The sequence below is a fragment of the Piliocolobus tephrosceles genome, chromosome 6, assembly GCF_002776525.5.
Source record: "Piliocolobus tephrosceles isolate RC106 chromosome 6, ASM277652v3, whole genome shotgun sequence".
NCBI classification, from domain to species: Eukaryota; Metazoa; Chordata; class Mammalia; order Primates; family Cercopithecidae; genus Piliocolobus; species Piliocolobus tephrosceles.
In genome coordinates this window covers 36,606,266-36,632,264 of record NC_045439.1, presented here as the reverse complement: position 1 = coordinate 36,632,264, position 25,999 = coordinate 36,606,266, and the positions used below count along the sequence as shown (strand labels likewise).

At 43.4% G+C, this 25,999-nt stretch overlaps 1 protein-coding gene across 2 annotated transcripts in view; it reads left to right on the top strand.

Moving 5' to 3' along the window:
- Positions 1-1,948: 1,948 nt before the first annotated feature.
- Positions 1,949-25,999, top strand: part of SMOC1 (SPARC related modular calcium binding 1) — a 149,320-nt gene continuing 125,269 nt past the window's right edge. For both annotated transcript variants that reach the window (XM_023182838.2, XM_023182845.2), the window contains exon 1: positions 1,949-2,318. In XM_023182838.2, the coding sequence (XP_023038606.1) occupies positions 2,220-2,318 (99 nt within the window). In that variant the 5' untranslated portion in view covers positions 1,949-2,219. The remainder of the gene's footprint in view (positions 2,319-25,999) is intronic.

The window sequence follows — 25,999 nt, the reverse complement described above, 5'->3', positions numbered from 1 at the left end:
TTTGCCAACCAAATGAGGCCAGGCAAGTCACAATCTCATGGAGTATTCACTTATCTACCTGTAAAGTAGAGATGTCTGACCTATTTCAGAGGAGTGTTCTGAGGATAAAATGAGACGAGGCATTTGTCCTGTCCTCTTCAAATGCCATATTGTGATACTTTTCACTTAATTATTTTAAAAGCTTTAAAGACTCCATCTCCTTTAATCTTGACAACATCTCATGGCAGGGGGATACTATTTTTATCCCCATTTTACAGAGAGAAAAACGGGACCCTGGATGAGTCAAGTGACTTGTTCAAGGCTATGCCACTAGGTGGCGGACCCGGGATTTGAACCCTGCTGTCCAGCTCCAGAGTCTATCTGACCAAGGCACTCATTCCCGGTGGAGGAAAAGATAGACCATTCTTTTAGAAGTGCTCTTCATTTTTGTTTGGAGAACCACAAGTACTTTGTTATTGTTCCAGCATCCAGTCTGGGCTTTCTCGTCTGAGGGCACTGGGGAGAGGGGAAGTCCTTTAAGCAGGGAATGCTGAGTTCCGGTTTGCTGCTTAAAAGGATCACTGGCTTCTAAATAGCAAATAGACACACTGGCTGCCGTGTGGAGGCTGGATGGGGCCAGTGTGAGGAGAGGACAAAACTGAATTCAGGAGTCAGGTGGGAAGCTGGTTCATGGAATCCAGGAGAGAAACTCTGAGGAAGCAGAGCTAATCTTAGGACCTCTCAGACCAGATAGGGAGGAGGAGTGTGGCACTGATGCTTACAATCAAATCATAGAAAATAATCCCTTCCTGTGAAGTAGCCCACACTGATGGAAGTAAGCGCTGAAGGTTGTCCTCCACATAAGGAGATCGCTCTGGGTTTCATTTTGCCTCCCTCATCCCTGTGATTTCCTGGAGATGTCAGTCTTATTGAAGGCAGCTGAGCACCTTGCTCTGTTGAGGAGCCCGTGTGATGCAGCTGTGACCATTCCCAAGCTGGCCCTCCGGGGATGGCCCTGGGCAGAGCCCCCCAACATCTGACTGAAGCTCCGCTGAGCTTTCCTCTCCAAGTGGGTCGGGCACCCGGGAGAGATCTCCTCTCCTTTTTCTACCCCGTCTCTGGGATCTCTGCATCCTCAGACTACCTCCTCCTTATCTATGCTTTTCCTCCTTCTCTGCCATCAGGGGACCAGGGCCTCTCTGCCCGCTTCTCCCAGAGCTGCTGCGCTATAGAGAGGCTGCCCTTTGCCCTCCAGTTCAGAGTGGGAAGCTAGGATGCCTGAGTTCCAATCCTGGATCACACGAACCGTAGGGCTGGGAGGTTGTGTGTGGCCCTCCCCAGCGGCCAGTGCCCAGCACACGCTTCCCCTTGTCCCTTGCGACTTCTCCTGGGACAGTCGCTGTGAGACTCAGGATGTCACCCCCCAGGGAGAGTCTTTGAAAGAAGTGAATGCTCCCATTCTCCACTCCAACGCCACAGCCCACCCTGGGCGGGTCATCCGGCGACTTCCCAGTTGCTCTTCCCAGATGCAGCAGGGAGGCAGATCTCTTGGCGCCTTTGTGACACAGCATTCTCATCTGATAAATGGGGCTAGGAATATTTTCCCTGCCTACTTCACCCGGCTGTTGGGACAGTCACGAACTTGAGCTAAGAAATACACATGCTTAAGGCATTATTATTAGCCAGATGAACATTCTGGTGGGTGTCGGCTGCTGGGGCTCGCTCAGGCTTCCTCTGGCAGAAGTGCCACGAGAAAGTTACTCTTTATCCCAGTCTCTCCAGGGGCCCACTCCGGCAGAGCTCCTCGGCTGGGGGTTGACCACGAACGGCTCCTCTTGCCCCTCTCCCATTGGCTTTCACCTGCCAAAGGGTCGGCTGCAACAGGCCTCTTGGCCCGTCAATCAGGCCCGCCGTGCTCCGCCCCGCCCCTCCCGGGGGTTTATAACGGGAATTCCCATGGCCCGGGCTCAGGCGTCCAACCTGCTGCTGCCTGGGCCCCGCCGAGCGGAGCTGGCGACGCGCGCAGAGCACACGCTCGCGCTCCAGCTCCCCTCCGGCGCGGTTAATGACTGTGTCCCCTGCCCGCAGCCTCTGCGAGCCCCCGCCGCAGGACCGCTGCCCGCTCCCCGCCGCCGCGAGGGCCCCGAGCGAAGGAAGGAAGGAAGGAAGCGAGACGCGCTGTGCGCCCCGCGGAGCCCGCGAACCCCGCTCGCTGCCGGCTGCCCAGCCTGGCTGGCACCATGCTGCCCGCGCGCTGCGCCCGCCTGCTCACGCCCCACTTGCTGCTGGTGTTAGTGCAGCTGTCCCCGGCTCGCGGCCACCGCACCACAGGCCCCAGGGTAAGTGCGCCCCTAGCTTTGCGCCCACCTGCGGAGGGAGGCGAGGTCGCTTCACCACTCATCCCTGGGGGCAGGAGGGGGAAGAGAGATGTCAGAGACCTGTTGTCGTCTGTCTACTACCAGGTCTCCTGCGGGCTTCGTTGGTGAATTTGCTGAAATTTTTTTTTCTCCCATTGGAGCCACCACCCCTCCCTTACTTGCAGCACCATCCCTCCCCTGCCCCCGAACTGTCACTGGTGGATTTTCTTTCCCAATCTCTTCTCCCCTGCATTTTGCTCAAGACCCTCAGAGGTGCCTCCTGCGTCGGAGAGAAGCTCACTCTCCGCTCATGTAGGGCTTCCTCGTGGTCCCATGCTGCGCCAGGTCCAGCGCGCTGGCGTTGTTGGCAGGCGGCGGGGGTTGGCGGGGGTGGGTGCAGCTCTGCCTGGAGAGTTTTAGGTTACCCGCGAGCCACACAAGGACCTTGTGTTGTTGTTTTAAAAAGCGATCACTGCTCGTAAAACCCACAGCAGATAATTTTAATGTCCCCTCCTGCCGGGCAGGCACTGGAAGAGGGTCAGAGGTGGGTACTGTAAAGAGGTGGGAGGGGAGAGTTGCGCAATATTCAGGGGTCTCTTCCCCTGGGTTCAGTGCTGGGAGGTTGAATTACTTGTTGAACCTTGGTCTGATTGGCGTTTCTGAACGACATGAAACCTGCCAATTCTGTGCACAGGACAGATTGTCCAGGGCATTGTAAAATCTCCTGGAACCGACAGCATTGTGTTCATTTCTGGTCCAGATTATCCCCCCAACACCCCCTACCAATTGGTCTAATAAAGAATTTCACTGCCTTAAAACGTACTATTAAACCACCTAGTGGTTCTTTCGACCAAACTTAATCCAGGCAATCTCTGGCCAAGCATCAGTTTATGTCAGGGCAATTGCTTCTTAACTGGCAGCCTGAGAGTCCATGTGAAAGTAGCTAGGATCTTTGCGAAAACAAGGTTGGCTCAACCAACTCGTGCTTCCTTTCCTGAACATCCTTGGGCCTAGCCCTTTACCACCTGTTCAGATTGCAGGTTGTTTATTCATAGCTTTTGCTATATGAGAATCATCTTTATAGCTGTCGTGTGGAGGAAAAGTCTTGTAATGCTTGACAAGTCTTAAAGACTGCCCAGATGCTGGGTTGATTACATCCAAGCCCAGCTATCACTGGGAGATCAGATTTGTAGCCACTTAGGAAAGAAAAGTGTTTGTCCCCGTGTTGGGCCAGCCCTTGCTTTTATGACCAGATGTGCAACAGCAGCAGTTAAAGTGTGGCAGATTAGATCCAGGGCGTGTCATAAATCCTCGACAGCAGGCATTCCCAAAGCTGGGGCAAGTAAGGGCTCCGGGAGTGACTTTTATGGATGCAGATGAGGATGCCTTTTAAATGAAGCTGCTTGGTTTGATATTAGGACCCGGAGCTCTTAAACTCTGAGGTCAGGCGAGCCATGCGTTCCCTCCAATAATTAGGAACAGTCAAGACAGAGATGCAGGCCAGAGCCCCCCGACTGAAATCTGGATGGCCGCCCACAGGAGGGTCGAAAGGAGAGAGGCCCTGAGACAAATGGTGGGGGGCTCATTTGTTTGCTGCTGGGCTTGTCTAGAGTCTCAAGCCATATGGCTCTCCTTCCTGGCCTCCTGGAATCAGAGAAAGCAACCTTTAGGGGAAAGCTAGGGACTTGAGGGGGAAATCAGGCACCATGGTTAGGTTCCTTCCAGCTCTTCTAGTTTATTAATCTGATAGAAGTGATGGAACGTAAGCAGGAATTATAAATAGGTTGGTGTATGTCCAAGCTGCTTCTCTCTCTCTCTCTCCCCCTCTTTTTTTTCCTCTTTCTCTCACTCGAATACACACACAAACACACACACACATGCGCACACACATCTTGGTGTGTTTAGAAAGTACCAAGGAGAAGGTACTGTCTTGAGCATGTGGTTACCTGGATGTGTTTATAGATAACAAGAGCTACCACTTATGAACATCTGGGCTGGGCACTTTACGTGATCTCTTATTCGAATGAGAACAAGAGGGTGGGTCTTTTAAAAAGCCATTTTGCAGATGACAAAGTGAGACTCAGGGTGGCCAATCGGCTTGCGTGAGCTTCCAGTTTATATGGATTGAAAGATTGTGTGCTTTTCCCACCACTATGCAGCTGTAGCGAGTGTTCATCTGAGTAATGCCATTTCTGTTAAAGAAAGAGATGGCTTGATGAGAAATACAGAACCCGGATACATCAGGGGAGTTTGCAGAGAAATTATTAACATTTTTTTTTTGGTATCTGTATCACTTAAGGGAAATGACTGAATTTCAACCTATCCCCAAAGACTCCAGTTCTTTTCTATGGCTTATTGGTGGCCTCAAAAGTGTAGCTCTGGTTATTGAGAGCGGCGTCCTCCGAGGAGCAGAAACATCTGGCTTGTTGCATTATTCCCTGTGGGCGTTCCTAAGTCTCTTCTGTTAATCTTTTGAGTGACAGAGGCTTAAGGATTGGCATCTTTTCCAGCTGGCTTTCTAGGAAACCAAGAGCATGCCCTTTCAGTTTAACTTTATCTGGCTCACTAATTGAGCTCCCCCGAGGCCTAGACCCCAGTCCTTGCCCCCTTATTTGCTTCCTGCCTTCCTTCATAAAATTCCTGACATTTGTTTGACTCTGGAAACCAGCGGCTATCAAGTATCAGATTGGAGGCTATTATGTAGGAAGCACCTGATTTTGGATTCTCTCAACACTGAGTGGCCGCTTGGCTACCTGGGACGTTGGTCAGGATTCTTTTAATTACTGAGGAGGCAGAGCTGTTTCTTTAATCCTGCACAATTTGCTGAAAATGTTTCAGGGGACGATGGGATGGGGGAGGGGCTCTCCCTGGCTGATGGCGTCTGGCTGATGGTCAAGCCAACTGCCTGTCTTTGTTAAATTTTGTGTCTCCCTTGAAGACGGAAAGCTGGGTGAAGGCAGGAACTGTTTCTGTGTTGTCCAGGGATTTATCTCTGGAGCTCAGCAAGGGCCAGACATCTGTCAAGATTTACTTCGTTGGTGTTGGTGGAATGAACAAATAAATGCAGATAATGTGTGTTAAAGAGTGATCACAGGTTCCACTTTGTGTGGAGACAGGAACTAGATTTAAGAAGTGAGAAATATGAGATGATGCGAAGATCAAGAGGTCTGAGTCAGAAATGGATTTTTATTTTTTAAATTTGACAGATAGCATTGTATTGTATGTATTTATCATGCACAACATGATGTTTTGAAGTGTATATACATTGTGAAATAGTCAAATCTAGCTAATTAATGATGGCATTACCTCACACAATTATCATTTTTGTGGCGAGAGCACTTAACATCCACTCTTTGCATTTTTCAAGGATACAATAACTTGTCACTAACTATAGTCACTTTGCTACACAATAGATCTCTTGGATTTATTACTCCTCTCTAACTATAATTATGTACCCTTTGACCAACCTCTCTCCTTCCACTCTCCCCTCTTCATTCCCCAGCCTCTGGTAACCACTGTTCTATTTTCTGCTTCTACGAGACCAATTTTTTTAGATTCCACGTATGAGTGAGATGACGTGGTATCTGTCCTTCTGTGGCGGCTGACTTTACCTAATGTCCTCCAGGTTTATCCATGTTGTTGCAAATGACAGGACTTCATTCTTTTCTATGGCTGAAGAGTATTCCTTGTGTATATATGCCATATTTTCTCTATCCATTCATCCACTGATGGACAGTTAGGTTGATTTCATATCTTGGCTATTGTGAACAATGTTGCAATAAACGTGGGAGAACAGGTATTTCTTCAGCATATTGATTTCATTTCCTTTGGATAAATGTCCAGCAGTGAGATTGCTGGGTCATGTGCTAGTTCTGTTTTTAATTTTTTGAGGAATGTTTTTACTGTGTCTCATAATGGCTAATTTACATTCCCACCAACAGTGTGTAAGGACCCCCTTTTCTCCATATCCTTGCCAGCACTTGTTTTTTGTCTTTTTGATAACAGCCATTCTAACTGGAGTGAGGTGGTATCTCATTGTGGTTTAACTGCATTTCCCTGATTATTAGTAATGTTGAGCATTTTTAAATATACCTATTGGCCATTTCTATGTCTTCTTTTGAGAAATGCCTATTCAGATCTTTTGCCCATTTTTTCATTGCATTGTTTTTTTTTTTTTTTTTTTTTAGTGATTTGAGTTATCTGTGTACTGTGCATATTAACTCCTTATCAGATATATAGTTTGTGAATATGTTCTCCCATTCTCTAGGTTATCTCTTTAGTTGGTTAACTGTTTTCCTTCCTGTGCAGAAGCTTTTTAGTTTGGTATAATTTCATTTGTCTAATTTTGCTTTCGTTGCTTGTGCTTTTGAGGTCCCCAAACCAATGTCATGGAGCTTTCCCTGTATGTTTTCTTTTAATAGTGTCACAGTTTTGGATCTTACATTTAAGTCTTTAATTCATTTGAGTTGATTTTTGTATATAGTGAGAGATGAGGGTCTAATTTCATTTTTCTGCATGTGGATATCCAGTTTTCCTAACACCATTTATTGAAGATTTTCCTTTCCCCATTGTGTGTTCTTGGTACCTTTTGTTGAAATCAGTTGGCTGTAAATGTGTGGATTTATTTTTGGGCTCTGTATTATGTTCCATTGGTCTATGTGTCTGTTTTTATGCCAGTACCATGCTGTCTTGGTTCTATAGCTTTGTAGTTTATTTTGAAGTCATATAGTGTGATGCCTCCAGCTTTGTTCTTGTTACTTTTTACTTTGCTTTGGCTATTCAGGGTCTTTTGTGGTTCTACAAAATTTTAGGGGTTTTTTTTTTCTATTTCTATGAAGAACATCTTAGTATTTTTATAGGGATTGCACTGAATCTGTAGATTGCTTTGGGAAGTATAGACATTTTCACAACATTTGCTATTCCAGTTCATGAACGTGATGTCTCTTTCCATTCATTTGTGTATTCTTCAACCTGAAACTGATTTCTTAAATGTTTTAGGTATTTGTTATTGCTTCTCTCGCCTCTCGATCACTTGATTCATTCTTCAAAACCCAGATCCAACATTACTCTCTAGGAACTTTTCTACAGAGCATTCTTTTTGCTTAGGAACGATCACTCTGTCCTTTGAACAACTTCTGTATCTGGTCCACTTGCATTCTAACTTGTATTAATCCTCTTGCAGTAAGCATCTTAGTATCAGGCCAGCATCTTCCTCTTCTTAGCACTAAGTGACCCCTTTAGCACTTCATGCATGATCTGTTTTGTTAAATGAACAAATCTGCAAGCCCCTTGAGGGCAGAATAGAGACCTCATTCATCAGGGTGCTTGTCACATTGTAAAGCATTCTGTAAATATATATTGAAATGAAGTGGACTGCATAACGATGTCCAACCTGGACCCCTGCTGTTGTTTAAACGTGAAATTGGTTATTTACAAACTGGCTTTTCCATTTTTGGGTTTTTGTTCTTTGTTTAAAAATAAGTGTGCTTGATAGTTACAGGAAGGTGGGGGAAGAGAGACTGAACATGCAAATTTGAATAGGGAAACTGGCTTTATAGCTCCTCCCCAGTCGTTTTTTGTATCTTGCATTTGCCAAGAGTGAAACAGCTTCTAAACTGTTTCCTTCCATTTGACTAGCCCACCCCAGCATCTGGTCCAGGATAAGTCCTTGTGTCTGCTTGGATGCTTTTCCTATTGTCTGTGCCCCTGACAAGAATCCTTCTCTTCCATATGGGGGGATTTAGCTGAAGTGCTACTCAAGTGTTAGGCCAAGGACCAGATTTAAACATTTTGGTGGAGCTGACATGTGAAATTTATAGAAACAAAATTGAGGAGGACAGGAAGAGGAAACAATCCTTTTAGAATCTCTAGGAAATGCAATCAAAATAGAAAAGAACTGATATGATCTAATTATCTTCTGAAGTTGAGTATTCACATTTCTGTGGCCCAGCAATTCCACTCTGGCTATATGTGCCCGGGAGAAACTCATGTCCTGTGCAAGTATGTTTACAAAGTCACATACCTGGAAAGAGCCCAGATGCTCATCAGTGGGAGGGCAGATGAGTAAACTGTGATGAATTCACAGTGTAAAATTAATACTCAGCCAAAACAAGTGAGCAACAGTGACATGCAAAAATATGGATAAGTCTTGGCAATATGATATTAAGTGAAAGAAAATTACCAAAAGATACAGCATGACATTTAAAAAATAGACTTATAAATAAGTAAAATTAAAAAAAACTTTTTAGGAATACGTACAGCTACAAGAAAACGCTATGAAAAGTAAAGTAAGTAATGATGGATACAGATTCAGGGTGAAGTTAGGGTGAGGCAGGGGGATAGAATGGGTAAAACCATATGATTGGTGTGGGTTGGTGTTGATACTCTACCTTTTTGGGGAGAGGGAGGATGGGCCTAAAGGCATGTGTCCATTATTCAAGATCTAATAGCTGATAAAAAAGTGAGCCCTGCATAAACCAATGTTGAATGTGTCATGAGCCAAAGATTATAATTAATTCAATTCTTTACATGTGAGGTCAAACAAACAAAAATTCCCAGAGTAAGGGACTCCTTTCTTGCCACCTTCTGCTTCCTTCTCCCCTTTTCAAGATGTGCATGTGTCTCTATCTAAAATAACCCCACTGGGGAGTGATTTTGGCTTCTAGACCCAGAGCAGACCCAGACCCTGGCATAAACGTCTGCATCAGATGGCTTAAGGGCTCATTTGTAAAGCTAAGCTGGCAGTGGGCAATCTTCCCTTTTCCTTGCTCAGGGTGATTCACCCTGCAGAGTGGAAGTGTTCATGAGCTGATGCTTGGGTTAGAAACTTTATTTGCCAGTGGGGCCAGTGGGGCCTGTGGGTGGAGGTAGTGTCTGGGATAGGGGAAGGCCTGTTTCTAGTTTGATGCCTGTTTTCATTCCAACCTCCCCTCACCACCTTTTTCAGGAGCTGGGGGTGGGATGCATGATCCTGCTTAGCAGGTACAGGGCACCCTTTCTCTCTGGGCCACATAGAGATTTATTGTTTAAGCTGCCAAGTTCTGGTATTGCTGCTAGTGGTGGAGGATGTCAGTGTGGAGGGCCCCCTCCTTCCATGTTTGGGGAGGACAAAGGTTGAGTTGCAGATGAGAAATCAATCGGAGCTGCTTGTGAGGCCACCAAACAGGGTTAGATTTGTACAGTACATGCTCTGCGTGAGCCATGAGTCACCGAGAGGTCTAGAGATTGGATTGCCATGGATCGCTTCCAACTGTCCCCATGAAGACCCCAAAGCAACACAGGTGACTATAGGGTTTTCTTTTGCATCCAACATCATTCAGAATTCAGTTGCTAGATCACAAAATAATCTAACCTTTGGCCACATCTAAGCTCGTTAGGTATGGGGCTCTGCATACTTCCTGGACATCGCCTTGGTTGACTTCAGCATCCTTTTTTTGAGTCAGAATGGGGCAGCCTCTCTAAGACAGGGAAGGCAGCTCTTATCTCAGCAGAGCCTTTCCCACCACCAGAGAGCACTGGGACTGAGCATAGTTCCATGAGGTCAGGTGTAATGTGTTTTGAAACCTGACAAATTATCTAGAGATCTGAACAACTATGCCTCGCCTCCTTAAAAACTATTTTACACTACAGTGTTCGTTGGATTCTATAAGATAAGGACTGAAAGGCTTTTTTTTTTTAAAAAAAAAAAAAAGTATTGACAGTGGAGAAAAATTGGACCTACTTCCCAGAGTGGCTTATTTTTAGAACTAGATATGCATTCTAAGGCCGTGCTGGGAGTTTTAAATAATTTTTATGGATGTTCATTGTGCATTTATTCTTGAAACTTCTGCCAAGCCCCTGGGGAGAGGACACATTGTAGGTAACAAATAAAAGAATGAGATAGGGAGTGTTATAAAAGGACATGCGTTACTCCTTCACTTCCTCCTTCCAAAGTGCCAGTGACCTGCTTAAAAACGATGATGCCAGTGACTTCCCTTCATCCATAGAACTTTCCACAAGGATGGACATGGTTTATAACTGTACTGTCCAATATTAGCCACATGTGGCTATTGAACATTTGAGACGTGGTTAGTACATTGAGGACCTGAATTTTAAATTAAATTAAATTAATGTAAATATGAATGTTAATAGCCACATGTGGTTGGTGGCTATCATATTGGACAGTGCTGGACTCTGACCAGCGTGTCCAACCTTACCTCCTGCTGGATACCCCTATGTGCCCTAGACCTCAGCAGGGCTGAACCACTGTACTTCCTGATCTCTCCTTCGTTCCCCATTTCTGTCTGTCAGAATCCTGCCCATCATTCAAAAGGTCCAGATGCTACCTCCATGCAGTCCTTCTAGATTGGTCCCAGGATGAATTCTCTCAGTTTTCTTTAAGCAAAGAATCATTTGCTTACCCCTATGATGGCATGTGTCACCATCTTCCCTGTATCCCAGCCAACCAGGAGCAGCCTCAGCATAGGCTCAGAGGCAGACAGACTCAAGTGTGAGTCTGGCTCTGTTGTTGGGCATCTGGGCTAGTAATTTGGCCTCTTAGGTCCTCTGTTCCCTGATTTGTCCATTGGAGGTCACAGCACCTCTTTTCTAGGGCGGTGGGGAAAATGGATGATGTGCCTTGTATTAGCTTCCTATTGCTGCTATGACAAATGAACACAAACCTAGTGGCTTAAACAACACAAATTTCTAGGGATCAGAAGTCTGACACGGCTCTTAATGGGCTAAAAAAATCAACAGGACTGAGTTCCTTTCTGGAGCTGTAGGAGAGAATCTTTTTTCTTGCCTTTTCTAGCCTCTGGAATCTGCCTGCATTCCTTGGTTTGTGGTCCCTTCCACCTTCAAAGTTAGCAATGATTGGCCAAATCTTTCCTCATGCTGCCAGGGTCTCTCTGGTTCTGAATTTTCTGTGTCCCTCTTTGCCAATTAAGGACTCTTGTGATTACACTGAGCCCACCCAGATAATTCCAAGTAATCTCCTTATTTTAAGTTTAGCTGATTAGAACAAACCTCCTTGCCCTGTAACATAGCATTATTAGGATTAGCACATGGACATCTTTGTGGGGGGCATTATCCTGCCTCCCACATTCATCAAGGGTCTGGTACAGTGCCTGGCTCATAGAAAGTGCTTTACAATTGAGGCCATCATTATGACCAGCATCTGTTAGTTTCTTTCCTTTAGGGTAGGAGCCTCTTAATGATGAAGTCGCTTAATTTTCTTTATAGACTCCATCCTGCCCGAAAGCAGGTGCTTAATAAATGTTTATTGAATAATAGAATTTTCAATAAAGGTAGATGATTTCTTTCCTTGTAAAGCTATATTGGATAGTAAAAAGAAGTAATATGCAAAAAAGGGAATAGATGATCCCTTTTAGGTAAAAGAGTTGGTTTATATATTAAAAAATTATGTAGATTATTTGTCATGCTGTTGGTGGTGGTGATCATGGGGATGTTCAATTTCCAAGAGATGCATTTTGGTGACTATTAACACAATTTTGTTTACAATGAGCATTTTTTAATTCTAGAGCAAAATCATAAAGATTAAAACATGCATGATTGAAAAATGCCCCCTAAACCTGTCTCAGTCCAGCCTGATTCCTGAGTCACCCTGGGATTCAATCTACATCTGACATAATTGGCCTGTATTCATGTTGGGCTAACTTTTAGAGCTAGTAACTATTAGTACCAGGACTGCTCATTTTCAACATGCTTTGAGCTCAGGCTGCTTTAAAGGAGAGTTTTCAATTAACCTCAGCAGGACATAACTGTAAAAAATATATTTATTGCTACTGGTGGGAATATAAATTAGTATAACTTTGTAGAATTACAGTTGAAGTTGTACACACTTTTTGACCTTGTAATTCTGCTCTGGTACATACCCTGGAGAAAATCTAGTGTATATGGAGAGATACGTTCAAGACTGTTCATAGCAGCATTTTCTGGTGGTAGTAAAACATTGGAAATTAGCTAAATGACCACCAACAGAAGAATAGAAAAATAAATTAAAGCATATGCAAATAATGGACTCTTATGCAACACTGAAAACGACTAATCTAAACCTATACTAATTATTGCAGATTAATTTCAGCAATGTTGCATGAAAAAGGCAAATTGCAGAATAATACATACTGCTATTATTTACATAAAGGTTGAAAGCATGCAAAAGCTATATTGTTTATTTATTTATTTATTTATTTATTTATTTATTTATTTATTTATTTATTTATTTTTGAGACGGAGTCTCGCTCTGTAGCCCAGGCTGGAGTGCAGTGGCCGGATTTCAGCTCACTGCAAGCTCCGCCTCCCGCGTTTACGCCATTCTCCTGCCTCAGCCTCCCGAGTAGCTGGGACTACAGGCGCCAGCCACCTCGCCCGGCTAGCTTTTTGCATTTTTCAGTAGAGACGGGGTTTCACCGTATTAGCCAGGATGGTCTCGATCTGCTGACCTCGTGATCCGCCCGTCTCGGCCTCCCAAAGTGCTGGGATTACAGGCTTGAGCCACCGCGCCCGGCCAGCTATATTGTTTAGATGTAAAAAATGTAAGATAAAATTAAGGGCAGTGATGAACGCTGTGTGGAGCTCAGGTTAATGGTAAAGTAGGGCAAACTGGAATATGTCATGAGGGGACACATAGAAGGCTTGGATTGAATGGTAATATTGTTTGTCTTAAAATTGGGCAGTGAATACATAGATTCTTAAATTCCTTTTTGTATATATTAAGTAATACATTATACATTTTTCATAAGATATTAAAATGCATTTAGATAGATCACAAACAGTGTTTAAGAGCAAATAATTAAAAGTGATGCTTCTGGAAGGGGTTCTCAGCTGCATGAAGCTGAGCATGCCTTTCCTTTCCTCTGAAGGACAGGCTCGGGGGTGTTTAACCAAAGTTGCAATTCCTCTTCCCTCCCTACTCCCCAGACTGCATCTGCTGGCCTCTTCCTCCTACCCTCCTCAGGGCCAGGAGGGGCTGCTGCTCCCTTCTCCTGGCCTGTGCTTGCCAGCGTTAGTGCTCCTCTCTGCCCTCCCCAGGCCTCTGCTTGCCTGTCGTCCCTGCCCTCCCTGGATGATCATGAATGACGTTCTTCTTCATCTTCTCCAAGTTAGTCGTCGTCGGTTTAAGATTTCCAATGTTGGAAAGTAAAAATACAGAACGCCCAGGTAAATTGGAATTTCAGATAAACAACAGATTATGTTTTAGTGTAAGTATGACCCACATAAAAATTATTCATTGTTGATCTGAAATTGAAATTGAATGGAGTACCTTGTATTGTATCTGCCAATCCTAAATTAGTTCCTTTCTTTTGTAAATCACCTGCCCAGGGCTTCTGCTAATTTAAAAAATAGGGATGGTAGGTTTTTTTTTTTTAAAAAAATACTAAAGATATTAATCTGTTTTTCTGTCAAGTCTGGCAAATGCCTTTCTCAGTATGTTATATGAAAGGACGAGGGTTTCAATCCACTGAACTTTTACATGTTTATGTGGCTAATCTGTTGTTATGGTTTCTGTCTTTGGTGTCAGGCTGAGAAAGGCCTTCTACTAAGATTGTAGAAATTAGGTTGAATAAATTTCTAAAGACTTGGGTTGCACAAGCAGCAACAAATGCATGACACACAGGTCACCGATTAATGTTTACTGTGAGTTTCTGTAGTATGTTCTGAATGGAACTTCTTAATGTAATCCTTTGGAGAGCATACTTGTTCCATGCTTCAGAAATTCCAGTAACATTTGGAAAGAAGATATGCCAAATGGAAGATTCTGTGAAGGTAATTGGGGAAATGTATGTAAAATGTGTTGGTAAGCAAGCTGTATTGGAAATGACACTAGAGCTTTGGCAAAGGACTTAGACTCTCCTTCATCTTTGGGTCCTATCTAGTCATTATATATTTTTTGTTGTTATGAAAACTTCCAAATATACACAAAAGGAGAGAATAGTGTAATGGATTGCCATGGATCCCTTACCCACGTTCGACCATGAACCACTCATGGCCAGTCTTGTTTTTTCTACCAGTCTCCCTATTGCCCTGCTCTGATTATTTTAAAGCAAACATCTCCCTATTCCCCTGCTCAGATTATTTTGAAGCAAATCTGACATTGTGTCTTATCATCTGTACATTTTCATATATATCTCTAAAAGCTTAGGATTCATTAAAAAACCTAACCATAATACCAAACCACAACCAAAATGTATTAGCAATAATTCTGTAATATAATACAATCAAATAATCAACATTCAAATTTCCTTGATGATCCCTTAAATATGCTATTCTGTTTCTTCAAATCAAGGCCCAAATAAGGTCCACATATTGCAATTGGTTGATTTGTCTCCTAAGTCTGTTTTAATCTATGAGTTTCTCCTTTACCTCTTTTTTACTTTGTAATTTATTTGTTGAGTAAACAGGTCTTCTGGGGTTTCCACACTAGATTTTGCTGCCTGCATTTCTGTTGCATTTTGTAACATGTCCCTCTATCCTTTATGTTTCTTGTAAAATGGTAGTTAAATCTATAGGTTTGATCAGGTATTGGTTTGATAGATATATTTTTGCAAGTATATTTCATGGGAGTTGGTGTGTACTTCCTTCAGGAGACATACAACATCTATGATGTGAGCATCCATTGATGATCATTGCTGGACCTGCTAATTCACTGATTTTTAAACAAGTAACAGGCTGTACTGAAAAGAGATTCTAACTTTTGGGAGGTATTGCCATTATTTTCCTTGTCTCTGATGTTGCCGTGGAGGGATAGAGAAGGGGGTTTTGTGCTAAAGTTCCCTTCTGAAGCCTCTCTCAGTAGGAAGGCTGCATGCGACTGCAAAGCTCTGAGGGGGAAACTATACCCTGAGTTTTTGGTTGGTGGCCTTGGGAAGGGAACCACCTTGGTGGTTTCTGGTTGAAGTGGTAAGAGCATAAGGGAGCTGGTTCTACTTTTTAGTGTTAATTGGGAGGTTTTTCGGATGTAACGATAGATTTGCTTTTTGTGTAATCTTTGGTATATTTATATCAGTTGGGTATTTATATTGCAAGAAACAAATAATGCATTTTGAACTGGCTTATACAGTGAAGGAGATTCATTGGCTCAAGTAGCAGAAGGTACAGAGGTAAGACAGGTACCATGGGCTGAATTCTATTTCCTCCAAATTCATATGAAGTCTTAACCCCTAGTACCCCAGAATGTGATTGAATTTGGAGCTAGGGCCTTGATGAAGCAATTAGGTTAAAATGAGTCTGTTAGGGTCAGCCCTAATCCAGTCTGACTGGTGCCCATGTAAGAAGAGGAGATTAGAACACACAGAGAAAAACTAGGGATATGGTTGTCCTGTGACGGGGCAGTGAGAGGGTAGCCATCTGCAAGCTAAGGAGAGAGGCCTCAGAGGAGACCAACCCTGCCAGCACCTTGGTCTTGAACTTCCAGCCTCCAGAATTGTGAGAAAATAAATTTCTGTGGTTTAAGCTACTCAGTCTGTGGTATTTTGTTATGGCAGCCCTAGCAAACTAATACAGTGATTTTCAGAAGTGGTTTGATTCAGTGGCTCAGCATCATCATCAAATATACAGTGCCTTTATGTAGCTCCCCTCTGCCTTGTGTGGTGTATGTTTTATCCCAAGTCCAGCTTTTGTCATGGGGGCAAATGGCTGCAGTGGTTCCATCCTTCCTATCTAAACATCATCCTTTCTAGAAGAGGGAAAAGAGAATTAACTTTCAATAGCTCTCTCAGAAGGTGCAGAGTCTTCATTCCTAGATGGTATCAGGAAACTTAGCCATTCTTTTAACCAATCCCTTTGGCCAGGAGAATGCCATGCTTGACTTGGGCCCAGGTTTCTTAGACCAATCACTGTGGCAGGGGTGGGAGATAGGATTGCCCATTTCTGGGACAAGGGGTCAGGTTAATCGTGTTAGCTTCTCCTGACCACATGGCTACTGGACAAGGTAGGAGAGTGGAAGGAATGCTGGAGCAACAACCACAGGATTTGTGTTGGGATCTGTGACATTTGGAGACAAGTGTAATGGTGGGGTGGGCTGTGTGGTGAGAAGGGTGCTGGACACGGATGGTCAGAGCCCAGAGCGGGGCTTCCCTCTTACTGGGTGATCAGTTGCTTCATTTGTTAAGGAAATTAAATGATTTTCCAGGGTCCTCCCAGTGCAGATGTTCCAAGAGTTGGAGCTGACAGGAAAAAGGGAACATAGAAAGAGTTTGGAAAATTTCAGAATAGAATAGATAGGCCATGTGAGGATGATTCCCGAGAGCCCAAAATGAGGATAATAGGCCCACAGTTGAAAGATTCCCATAGATGCCTTCATTTTACAGATGTTTAAGGACTGTCCCCAGTGCACTTGGCTAGCTAGTGGCAGAGCCAGGGCCAGATTCTAGATATGTCCCTTTATTGCTCTGTGCATGCCTTTTCCTTTCAAAGATGCCCTGGAACATTTGGAAAAGTGGCACAATTCCAGACGTGGGAGGGGAAAGAGCTTGAATTTTTGTAGAGGATTGTGTTTCTAAGTTGGCTTTGGCCAGTTCACCAATTTCCAGCGGTTGGGAAAGGTGACTAAAACCTCAGGACATTTGGAATCTTCCCCGTCCTTGCCACCTGACTGTGTGTGCATTTCATAGCATTCTCATTTCCTGAAAAGGGATGAGTTTCTGGTTTCCGCCAGTGTTGAAGGTTTCAGTTAGGAAATGTGAAGTAGAGCGGATAGAACAAGTAGCCAGTGATTCTGTTTGAAGAAGTAAAGGTAGATCTCGGTGTAGGACTGTTGATGCTGGTTAATAGCAATGAGATCAATGTAAACATCCACCCAACTGAATGGCAAGTGATCTGGAGCAGTGAGAGCATGTTTGATGGTCGGCATGATAGTGTCCTAGGTGGGTTTTAAAATCAGTACCCTTCTTGAGAGTAGAAGTAGAAACCCTTTGTTTTTGTTGAGGAGGGTCTGAAAGTAGCCAGGGCCCTCCTTCTTTGGATACTTTCTCTCTGTCTCTCTGCCAGTGACTTCAGGAAGCCTTAGGGAAGATTGACAGCCTGAACGAACAGAGGTCAGGATGCATCATTTCATCCTTCTAGTCTTCTTCCTGGCTTTGAGGACCATATAACTTTTCTTGGTTGTATGGCATTATACTTTCTTTCCCCCCATCAAGGTAGAGCCTTTGGAAAAGACTGGGCTCACAGCCTTGGTCGCAATATTGCTGATTCCCAGTTTGTACCCTTTTTTCCTTCCTTCCTTCCTTCATTCCTTTCATCCTTCCTTCCTTCCTTCCTTCCTTCCTTCCTTCCTTCCTTCCTTCCTTCCTTCTTTTCTTTTCTTTTCTTCTTTTTTTCTTTTTCAGACAGGTCTTGTTCTGTCACGTAGGCTAGAGTGCAGTGGTGCAATTGAACTCTTGGGGCTCAGATGATGCTAATGCCTTAGCCTCCTGAGTAGCTTGAACTAAGGTGTGCCTCCACACCTGGCTGATTTTTAAATTTTTGAAGAGACACAGTCTTGCTATATTGACTAGGCTGGTCTCGAACTCTTGGGCTCAAGCAATCTTCCTACTTCACCCTCCCAAAGGGCTGGAATTATAGATGTGAGCCAGGGTACTTGGCCCCCAGTGTGTACCTTTCTTTTCCTAAAGCTGCATCTACTTTGAGAATGAAATTCACCTCCCATCTCAATGCTGGATGATAGAAGTCTGAGCTGATACCATTTGACTAGCTGCCTGCTTTCTTGCCTACCTAGAGGGCAGTGTAGCATAGTGGTTTGGGGTCAAAGAGACCTGAGATTAGGTCTCTTTCTCAGAAAAGCCACTTTCTAGCTGTGTGTCCTCAGGCAAATGAACTAAGCTCCATGCTTCAGCTTCCTTTTCAAGAAAAGAAAGATATTATTTAACTCGTTGGGTAATTGAGAAGCGTAAATGAAGTGACGGCAGGAAGCTCAATAAATGTTGACTATTCACAAAAATAATAGCTGTAACAAGAAAATATGAGAGATCCATGTAAGAACCCAAAATTAGATTTCCCCCTTGGAATTAAAGCTAAAAGAGTCCCATCAATACAGTGAAGATTTATAATCCATGGTTTTATTCCCTTTTGTTTAAAAATAAAGTTCATTTTATGTGCAATATATCAAATTCCTTCACTTTCCCAATCTGATATAGGTCAGGAGGATCCTCTTAAATGTAAGTCAGTGGAGGGAGGATGCTTCTTGGCATGGTCTTCCTCCATGTGCCATGTGGCTATGGCTTCTCTTCCAGGCAACTGGATGCTCTTTCTTTCTTGAAGTCTTGTTTCGTTTTTCCCTTTTCCTGGCATGGTAGGCTGTTTTCCTGACTACAGCATCTAAAGGAAGCTCAAGTAGTCCTGATCACCTTCTCCATATTTCTCTAAGACTGTGAGAAATCATAGGAAGTCTGTAAGACTGTGAGAAACAGTTTTGCCATTAGGAGGTAAGTGGAAGGTCCTGCTGATTGATGTACCCTCCTCACGATTTTTGGGGTTGGGGGTCAGGCTAGTGACTGTCCGATGTGTTCCCAGATGTGATCCAGGAACATTCCATGGAGCTGGAGGGGCAGTGCCTGGCTTTTCTGGCCCCCTCCTCCTCTAAACTCATATGAGCCTTCCCCTTGTCTGGGTGTTAGAAGGCCAATAAGGGCAGAGCCCATTGTGTCCCTACACACCATCACTCCAGGTCTTTTTCAGAACTGCAGTTCAGAAACAATAACTCCTTGCTGTTAGCATGACTTCCTGGAGGGATATTTCCAGATAACATGGCTTGGGCCAGCCACACCTACTTTTTTTCTTCTAAGGACTTTTAATTTGTATATTTGGACCATTTATATTTAAAGTGATAATTGATGTAGTTGAATTAATATCTACTATATTTGCTACTGTTTTCTACTTATTGCTCTTGTTTTTTGTGCCTATTTTTGTCTTCAACTCATTTTTCTGCCAGTTGTGTTTTTAGTTGAGCATTTTTAATGATTTCATTTTCTCTTTTCTTAGTGTAGCAATTATACTTAAAAAAAACTTTTCAAAATGGTTGCCCCAGAGTTTGCAATAAACATTTAAAACTAATCCAAGTCCTCTTTCAAGTACACTATGCTACTTCATGGGTAGTGCAAATACCTAATAATAAAGTATTTCTAATTCCTCTCTCCTGTCCCTTGTATCATGCTGTCATTTATTTAACTTATATGTAAGCTGTACTCATGCACTACATTGTTGCTAATATTATTATTTTGAAAAAACTATTATCTGTTAAATTAATTGATAATATAATAAATAAAGGTTTTAATTTTGCCTCCACTTATTCTTTCTCTAATGCTCTTTCTTTATGTAGACCTGAGTTTCTGAGCTATGTTTTTTCCTTCTCTCTGAATAACTTCTTTTAACGTTTCTTACAAGGCAGGTCTACTGGCAACAAGTTCCCTCAGTTTTTATTTGCCTCAGAATCTGTTTCTCTATCACTTTTAAAGGATAATTTTGCAAAATACAGAATTCTAGGAGGGTAACTTTTTCTCTCAACATTTAGAGTATTTCATCACACTCTATTCTTCCTTACATGGTTTCTGAGGATAAGTTGGATGTAATTCTTATCTTAGCTCCTATATACATGAGGTGTATTTTCCTTTGGCTTCTTTCAAGATTTTTTTCTTTATCTTTGATTTTCTTTTTTTTTTTTCAGTTTGAATATGATATGACTAGGGCTTTTTTTTTTTTTTTTCAATTTCCTGGCTTGGTGTTCTCTCTGAGCTTTCTGGATCTGTGGTCTGGTGTCTGGCATGAATTTTGGGGAAATTCTCAATTACTATTGCTTCAAATAATTCTTCTGTTTCTTTCTTTCTTCTCCTTTTAGTATTTCCATTATACATGTTATACCTTTCGTGCTTGTCCCAAAGTTCTTGTATATTTGATTCTGGTTTTTTTTTTCCAGTCTTTTTTCTCTTTGCTTTTCAGTTTTGGAAGTTTCTATTGCCATATCCTCAAGCTCAGAGATTCTTTCCTCTGCCATGTCCAGTCTACTAATGAGATCATCAAAGGAATTCTTCATTTCTGTTATAGTGTTTTTGATCTCTTGCATTTCTTTTTGATTATTTCTCAGAATTTCCATTTCACTGTTTATATTACCCATTTGTTCTTGTATGTTGTTTACTTTTTCCATTAGAGCCCTTAGTGTATTAATCATAGTTTAAAAAAAATTCCTGGCCGGGCGCGGTGGCTCAAGCCTGTAATCCCAGCACTTTGGGAGGCCGAGACGGGCGGATCATGAGGTCAGGAGTTCGAGACCATCCTGGCTAACACGGTGAAACCCCGTCTCTACTAAAAAATACAAAAAGCTAGCTGGGTGAGGTGGCTGGTGCCTGTAGTCCCAGCTACTCGGGAGGCTGAGGCAGGAGAATGGTGTAAACCCGGGAGGCGGAGCTTGCAGTGAGCTGAGATCCGGCCACTGCACTCCAGCCCGGGTGACAGAGCGAGACTCCGTCTCAAAAAAAAAAAATAAAATAAAATAAAATAAATAAATAAATAAAATAAATAAAATAAATTCCTGATCTAATAATTCCAATATCACAGCCATATTCGTCTGGTGCTGATGCTTGCTCTATCTCTTCAAACTGTGTTTTGTTTGTTTGTTTGTTTGTTTTTGCCTTCTAGTATGCCTTGTAATTTTTTGTTGAAAGCCAGCCATGATGTATTGGGCAAAACGACTTGTGGTAAATAGGCCTTTAGTGATGTGGTGGTAAGGTGTAGGGGGAGGAGAAGCATTCTGTAGTCCCATGATTAGGTCTTAGTTTTTTGGTGAGCCTGTGCCCTTGGACTGTGAACTTCATAAGTGCTTCTTAGTGTTTCCCCCTACCTTAGGTGGAACATGATGGTTAGGGTGGGCTAAAGTTTATTTCCCTTCTTCCAGGTAGTTTAGGCTCTGATAAAATCCCAACAGGTTAGGCTCTGGTAAAATAGTTTCTCCTGATGGCAAAGGCCTTGTTAAGGGGAACAGAATGCTCTGCTGTATTTCAAAATGACTGCCTCCCCCATCTTCTGCTGGAAGGGTTGGGATCTGTGTCTCTACCCAAGTTTCATGTTCAATTATAATCCCCAGTGTTGGAGGTGGGGCCTGGTGGGAGGTGATTGGATCATGGGGTTGGATCCTTCATGAATGATTTAGCATCATCCCTTTGGTACTATTCTCGTGACAGACTTCTCATGAGATCTGGTTGTTTAAAAGTGTGTGGCACCTCCCCTCTCTGGCTCTCTTGCTTCTGTTCCAACTCTGTAAGACGTGCCTGCTTGCCTTTTGCTTTCCGCCATGATTGTAAGTTTCCTGAGGCCTCCCAAGAAGTAAATGCCACTGCGCTTCCTATAGAACTATGAGCCAACTAAACATTTTTCTTCATGAATTGTCCAATCCCCAGGCATTTCTTTATAGCGATATGAGAACAGACTAATAGCAAGGAGATTTTTCTCTGATATTCACTGTGAGAACCAGGTAGGGCTCCTGGAGGTAAAACTCACTAAAATGTGGAGGTGCCCCTAAGTCTAGGTGCCCTTGCAGTTTTTAACTCTCAGACTTGTTCCTACTGAGCCTCTGGCAAGTTGTCAGTTACAGTTTAGGCTTTCCTACCTAAACTTTTGAGGTTTAGATACCAGTTTAAGTTTTTTTACCACACTGGTTCCTGTGGAGGTTTCTGCCCTGGTAAGCTGTGATTCTCTGTATCTGCTGGTCTCTCCAATTTTAGGGGCAGTGGTTTGCCCTGTGAAATGAGAATTGTTGATTTTCAGTTTGTTCAGCTTTTTACTTGTTGTTAGGATGGAGTGGAGGCTACCAGGCTCCTAACATACTTGCCATACTCATTTCTATTCACTCCAGACACACACAGAGTGTGCTCAGTGGTGGATTGTGGATACTTCTTCACAGTTCCCTGCTCAGGTGGCTGTGCTTTGTGAAAGCTGTCAATGCGGAGGGAAGCCTAGGAAGAGAGGAGGAAGGCCCACCTGTGCCTCCTAGAGCTCGCCATATGGGAAGCAGCCACCCAGCTACCTAGTCCTTATGGGATGTGGCTGAGGGTAGGGGGTGTGTGTGCCATTTATTTGTTTTTTCATGTTGAAGCTCCTAGCAAAGAGCCTGGCACAGAGCTAGTGTTTTCTGCTATTCAAATCAACACATTCTACAAATATTTATTGAGCTACTACTATGTGCCAGCTACTGTTCTAGGTGCTGGGAAACAAAACACAACAGGGAACAAAATAGTCCCTCATGTATGGAGCAGTACATAATGGACAACACTTATAACACTTATCTGGCTCTTCTTATGTGCCAGGTACTTTTCTAAGCCCTTTGCACATACTAATCCATCTTATTCTGATGACAAATATATTATTATCATCCCATTTTACAGATGAGGAAACTGAGACACACAGAGGTTCATTGACCTGAGATGCTTACTTAACGCAACAGGGTGTTTACTCATAGCTTAATAATGTGCTGGAAGGTGTCAAGAAAACAAACATGTTCTTGCCTGTCCCCAACACCCAAAGGCTCTCCTCTTGTGTTAATTATGAAAAACCTGATAACCAGGTATTCCCTATTGCTAAAACAAGGTGAATTGCACTTCTCCATCCTCGTTCTTGCCACAGCTGATTAAACTCATGACCACATGCCACAATGGCCTGGTCTAGCATGACCGTTAATCATGCTAGCCTGTAACTGGCCATTATTAGCAAAATATTATCCTCTTCTTCGAGGATAGATTTTTCTTACCCTCTTCTTGTTTTGGGGTTGGAGCTGCTCCTCTACTGACATGAAATTGGGAATCTCAACTGGGCAACTGCAGTTCTAGAAAGATGATGTCCAATTCCATGGAAGACCAAGTCTTAAGGGTCACTTGCGACTGCTATACCATGTGATGAAATTTAAAATGAGAGATATCTTTTCTCAGCTCCTTCTCCCATACTCAGGAGATGTCCAGGAAGAGGAAGAGAAGTGCTACAACATAAATTAGTAATAGTCCAAGAGAGTCCCAAGGGAAGGGCTGCTTGGATTGCTAAGCTACATTTGCCCTCTGACCATCTTTGCTCAGGGTCTGAAGCACAGCTCTAACCAGGAGGTGCATTTTGACTCATTTCCTCACTCCTTTGTTCAGTCTTTGACTCATTCATTCGTTCACTTGTGGATATCCTAATTTCTGCAGTTTATACTGTAAATATTCTTGGGGATGGAACTATCTGAGATGGTCTGGGAATGACTAATTTACTGATGACACACATCTTCACATTGTCCCTCAGCCTTCGTGTCGTGCTGGCCCAGTTGCTTCCAAGATTTTATGAGTTGGCCTACGATGGGGCTGTGGAAAGCAAGGGGGAAGTTGTGTTTGCATCTGTTCCAGGAAAAAGTCTGAGTTAAAATATTCTGATTCCTATTACGGCAGGACATCTTAGGGAGGAATTTGACAAATGTCTGAGAAAGAATATCTTTTGCCAGATTGAAGAACTGTGCAAGTGCATATTGCAAAAGGCTTTGTCCTATGTCTTTGTTTTTCAAATGCACAAGAAGCTGTTCAGTGGTGCACACACCACCCCGCTGGGAAACGGGGACTTGTCAGCTGGCAGAATTCCATGATGCATTGGGAAAGGAAAATTAAGTGCCTTCTGTGGTGGCTCTTTGCCTTGTCACCATCTTTAGATGCCTTGTCACCATCTTTAGATGCCTATTGTAGGAAACATCTGTTGTTTTCGTCTGCCCAGGCTCTACTCTGTCTTTTCTGGCGATAGAATCTCTACTTTCCTTTGGGGAACACCCGTCCCTCACTCTTACTCTTCATAACTCGAGTGGACTGATCCCACCTCCCAGTTCTAGGGTGAATGCATGACCCAGGCCTGATCAGTGTATGCCCTCCTCTGGTTTAAGAATGGTCATGTGACTTATGCTGGACCAGTGGATTCAATTTGGAGACTTTTTATTGAAACTCTGGAGAAAGAGAGGCCCTGGGGTTGGTATGCTCTAAAGATGTAGGCCTGTAGTGGTTAGTAGTTTTTTGGTTACTATGAAGGAAAAGCTTGCTTCAAAATAAATCCAACACAGAGCAAAAGAAAGCTGAGGGAAGAAAGAGACAGGTGTCTTATAATATATTGCAAACACCTGGATCCCACTCTGCTAAAAGCTTCCTTGAATCTCTTGTTTATATGAGCCAGTAGCTTCCTACGGTAGATTAAATATGGCCACAATTTCTTTATGGCTCCTTTCATTAAGAGATGGGGTCTATTTCCACACCTTTTGAATTTGGACTGGCCTTGTGATTTGCTTGGACTCTTGAAGGTGGTGGGAGTGACACTGTGTGAGTTGTGGAGACTAGCGTTGGGGACCTTGCAGCTTCTGCCTTCACTCTCTGGGACCTCTGTCCTGAGACCACCCTTTAAGAAAGCCATCTAACCTACTGGAGGAGGAGAGGTCATGTGGAGCAGAACGGAAGTCTCCTAGCCGCCCCACATGTCAGTAAGGTCATCTCAGATCTCAGCCTTGCTGATCTTCCAGCTGAATGCAGCTGCACTGGGGGCCCCAGGTGAAACCAGCAGGTGGGTGGGCCCATCAACCCACAGAATCAGAGTTGTTATTTTAAACCACAAGATCTTGGGAGTGGCTTGTTATACATCAATAAATTAGCTGATAATTTTTTTTTATTTGCTTGAGTCAGTTTAATTTTATTTTCTGTCATTCACAGTAAAGAGTTAGGACTGATACACTTCTATAATGAACTAAACCTTATCAGAAATGCACTTCTGTGGAACTTCTCCCCACCTATGAGTGAAACCAGCTGCCTCGATCTGGAGCTTCACTTGCCAAGCATGCATGTGTGAATTATCTTGCTGGTAGGATCTAGTTCTTGCTCATGTTTGTGTAACTTATCTGAACAATGGTGCTACTGTCTCTGAAGGGGTGGATTTCTCCAGCACATACCCCTAAGGGAAGACCTTTCAACAGCTCCTTCTCTACTGGTCACTTATGGGGTTTAACACTTGGCATTCCTCAGCCTTGTTGGTGGCTCCTTTTCACAGACTCTCACACATGTGACTTCTGGGGTTACTGATCTGTCCTGAAAATGCCCAGGAGAGGTGAAGCATCAGCTACTTGAGAATAAGGAAAGTAGTAGAGGCAGTGAAATAGCATGGGCCCTGGAGTCGGACCTTTGTGGGCTCAAAGGCTGGCTTTGCCATCTGCTGCTGAGGGCCTTGTGCCCATCATGGAGCCTGTCTGAAATGCGGTCTCGTAGGTGAAATGGGAGGTAATCATACTTCCTTCATGGGGTTGTGACTAAAACATGAGGAGATGCCTCCCACGCAGTGTTGGTAGCCCAGATTTAGCAGCGATCCTTCAACATTGTTCCTCTTGAAGGTGGCAGGATATCACAGAGCACCACCCCGCCACTGCCCACCATGTTTATATCATTCTTAACACTAGAGAGAATCATGTCTTGTTCGATTTGTTGTCAAGTTTGTAATGGGTTGCCTGTAATGAAGAGGGTTTTTACTGATAGCATTCCTTTCAAATACAGATTCATATGGTCATGGTGGTCAGAATGGTGATGATAATACAACCAAACGATAACATCATGTGAAAATGTTATGTGTAAGAACAATATGATGATATTGGGAAGAAGTGCTATGGCAACACATAGGACATAGGGGCTGACAGTCTT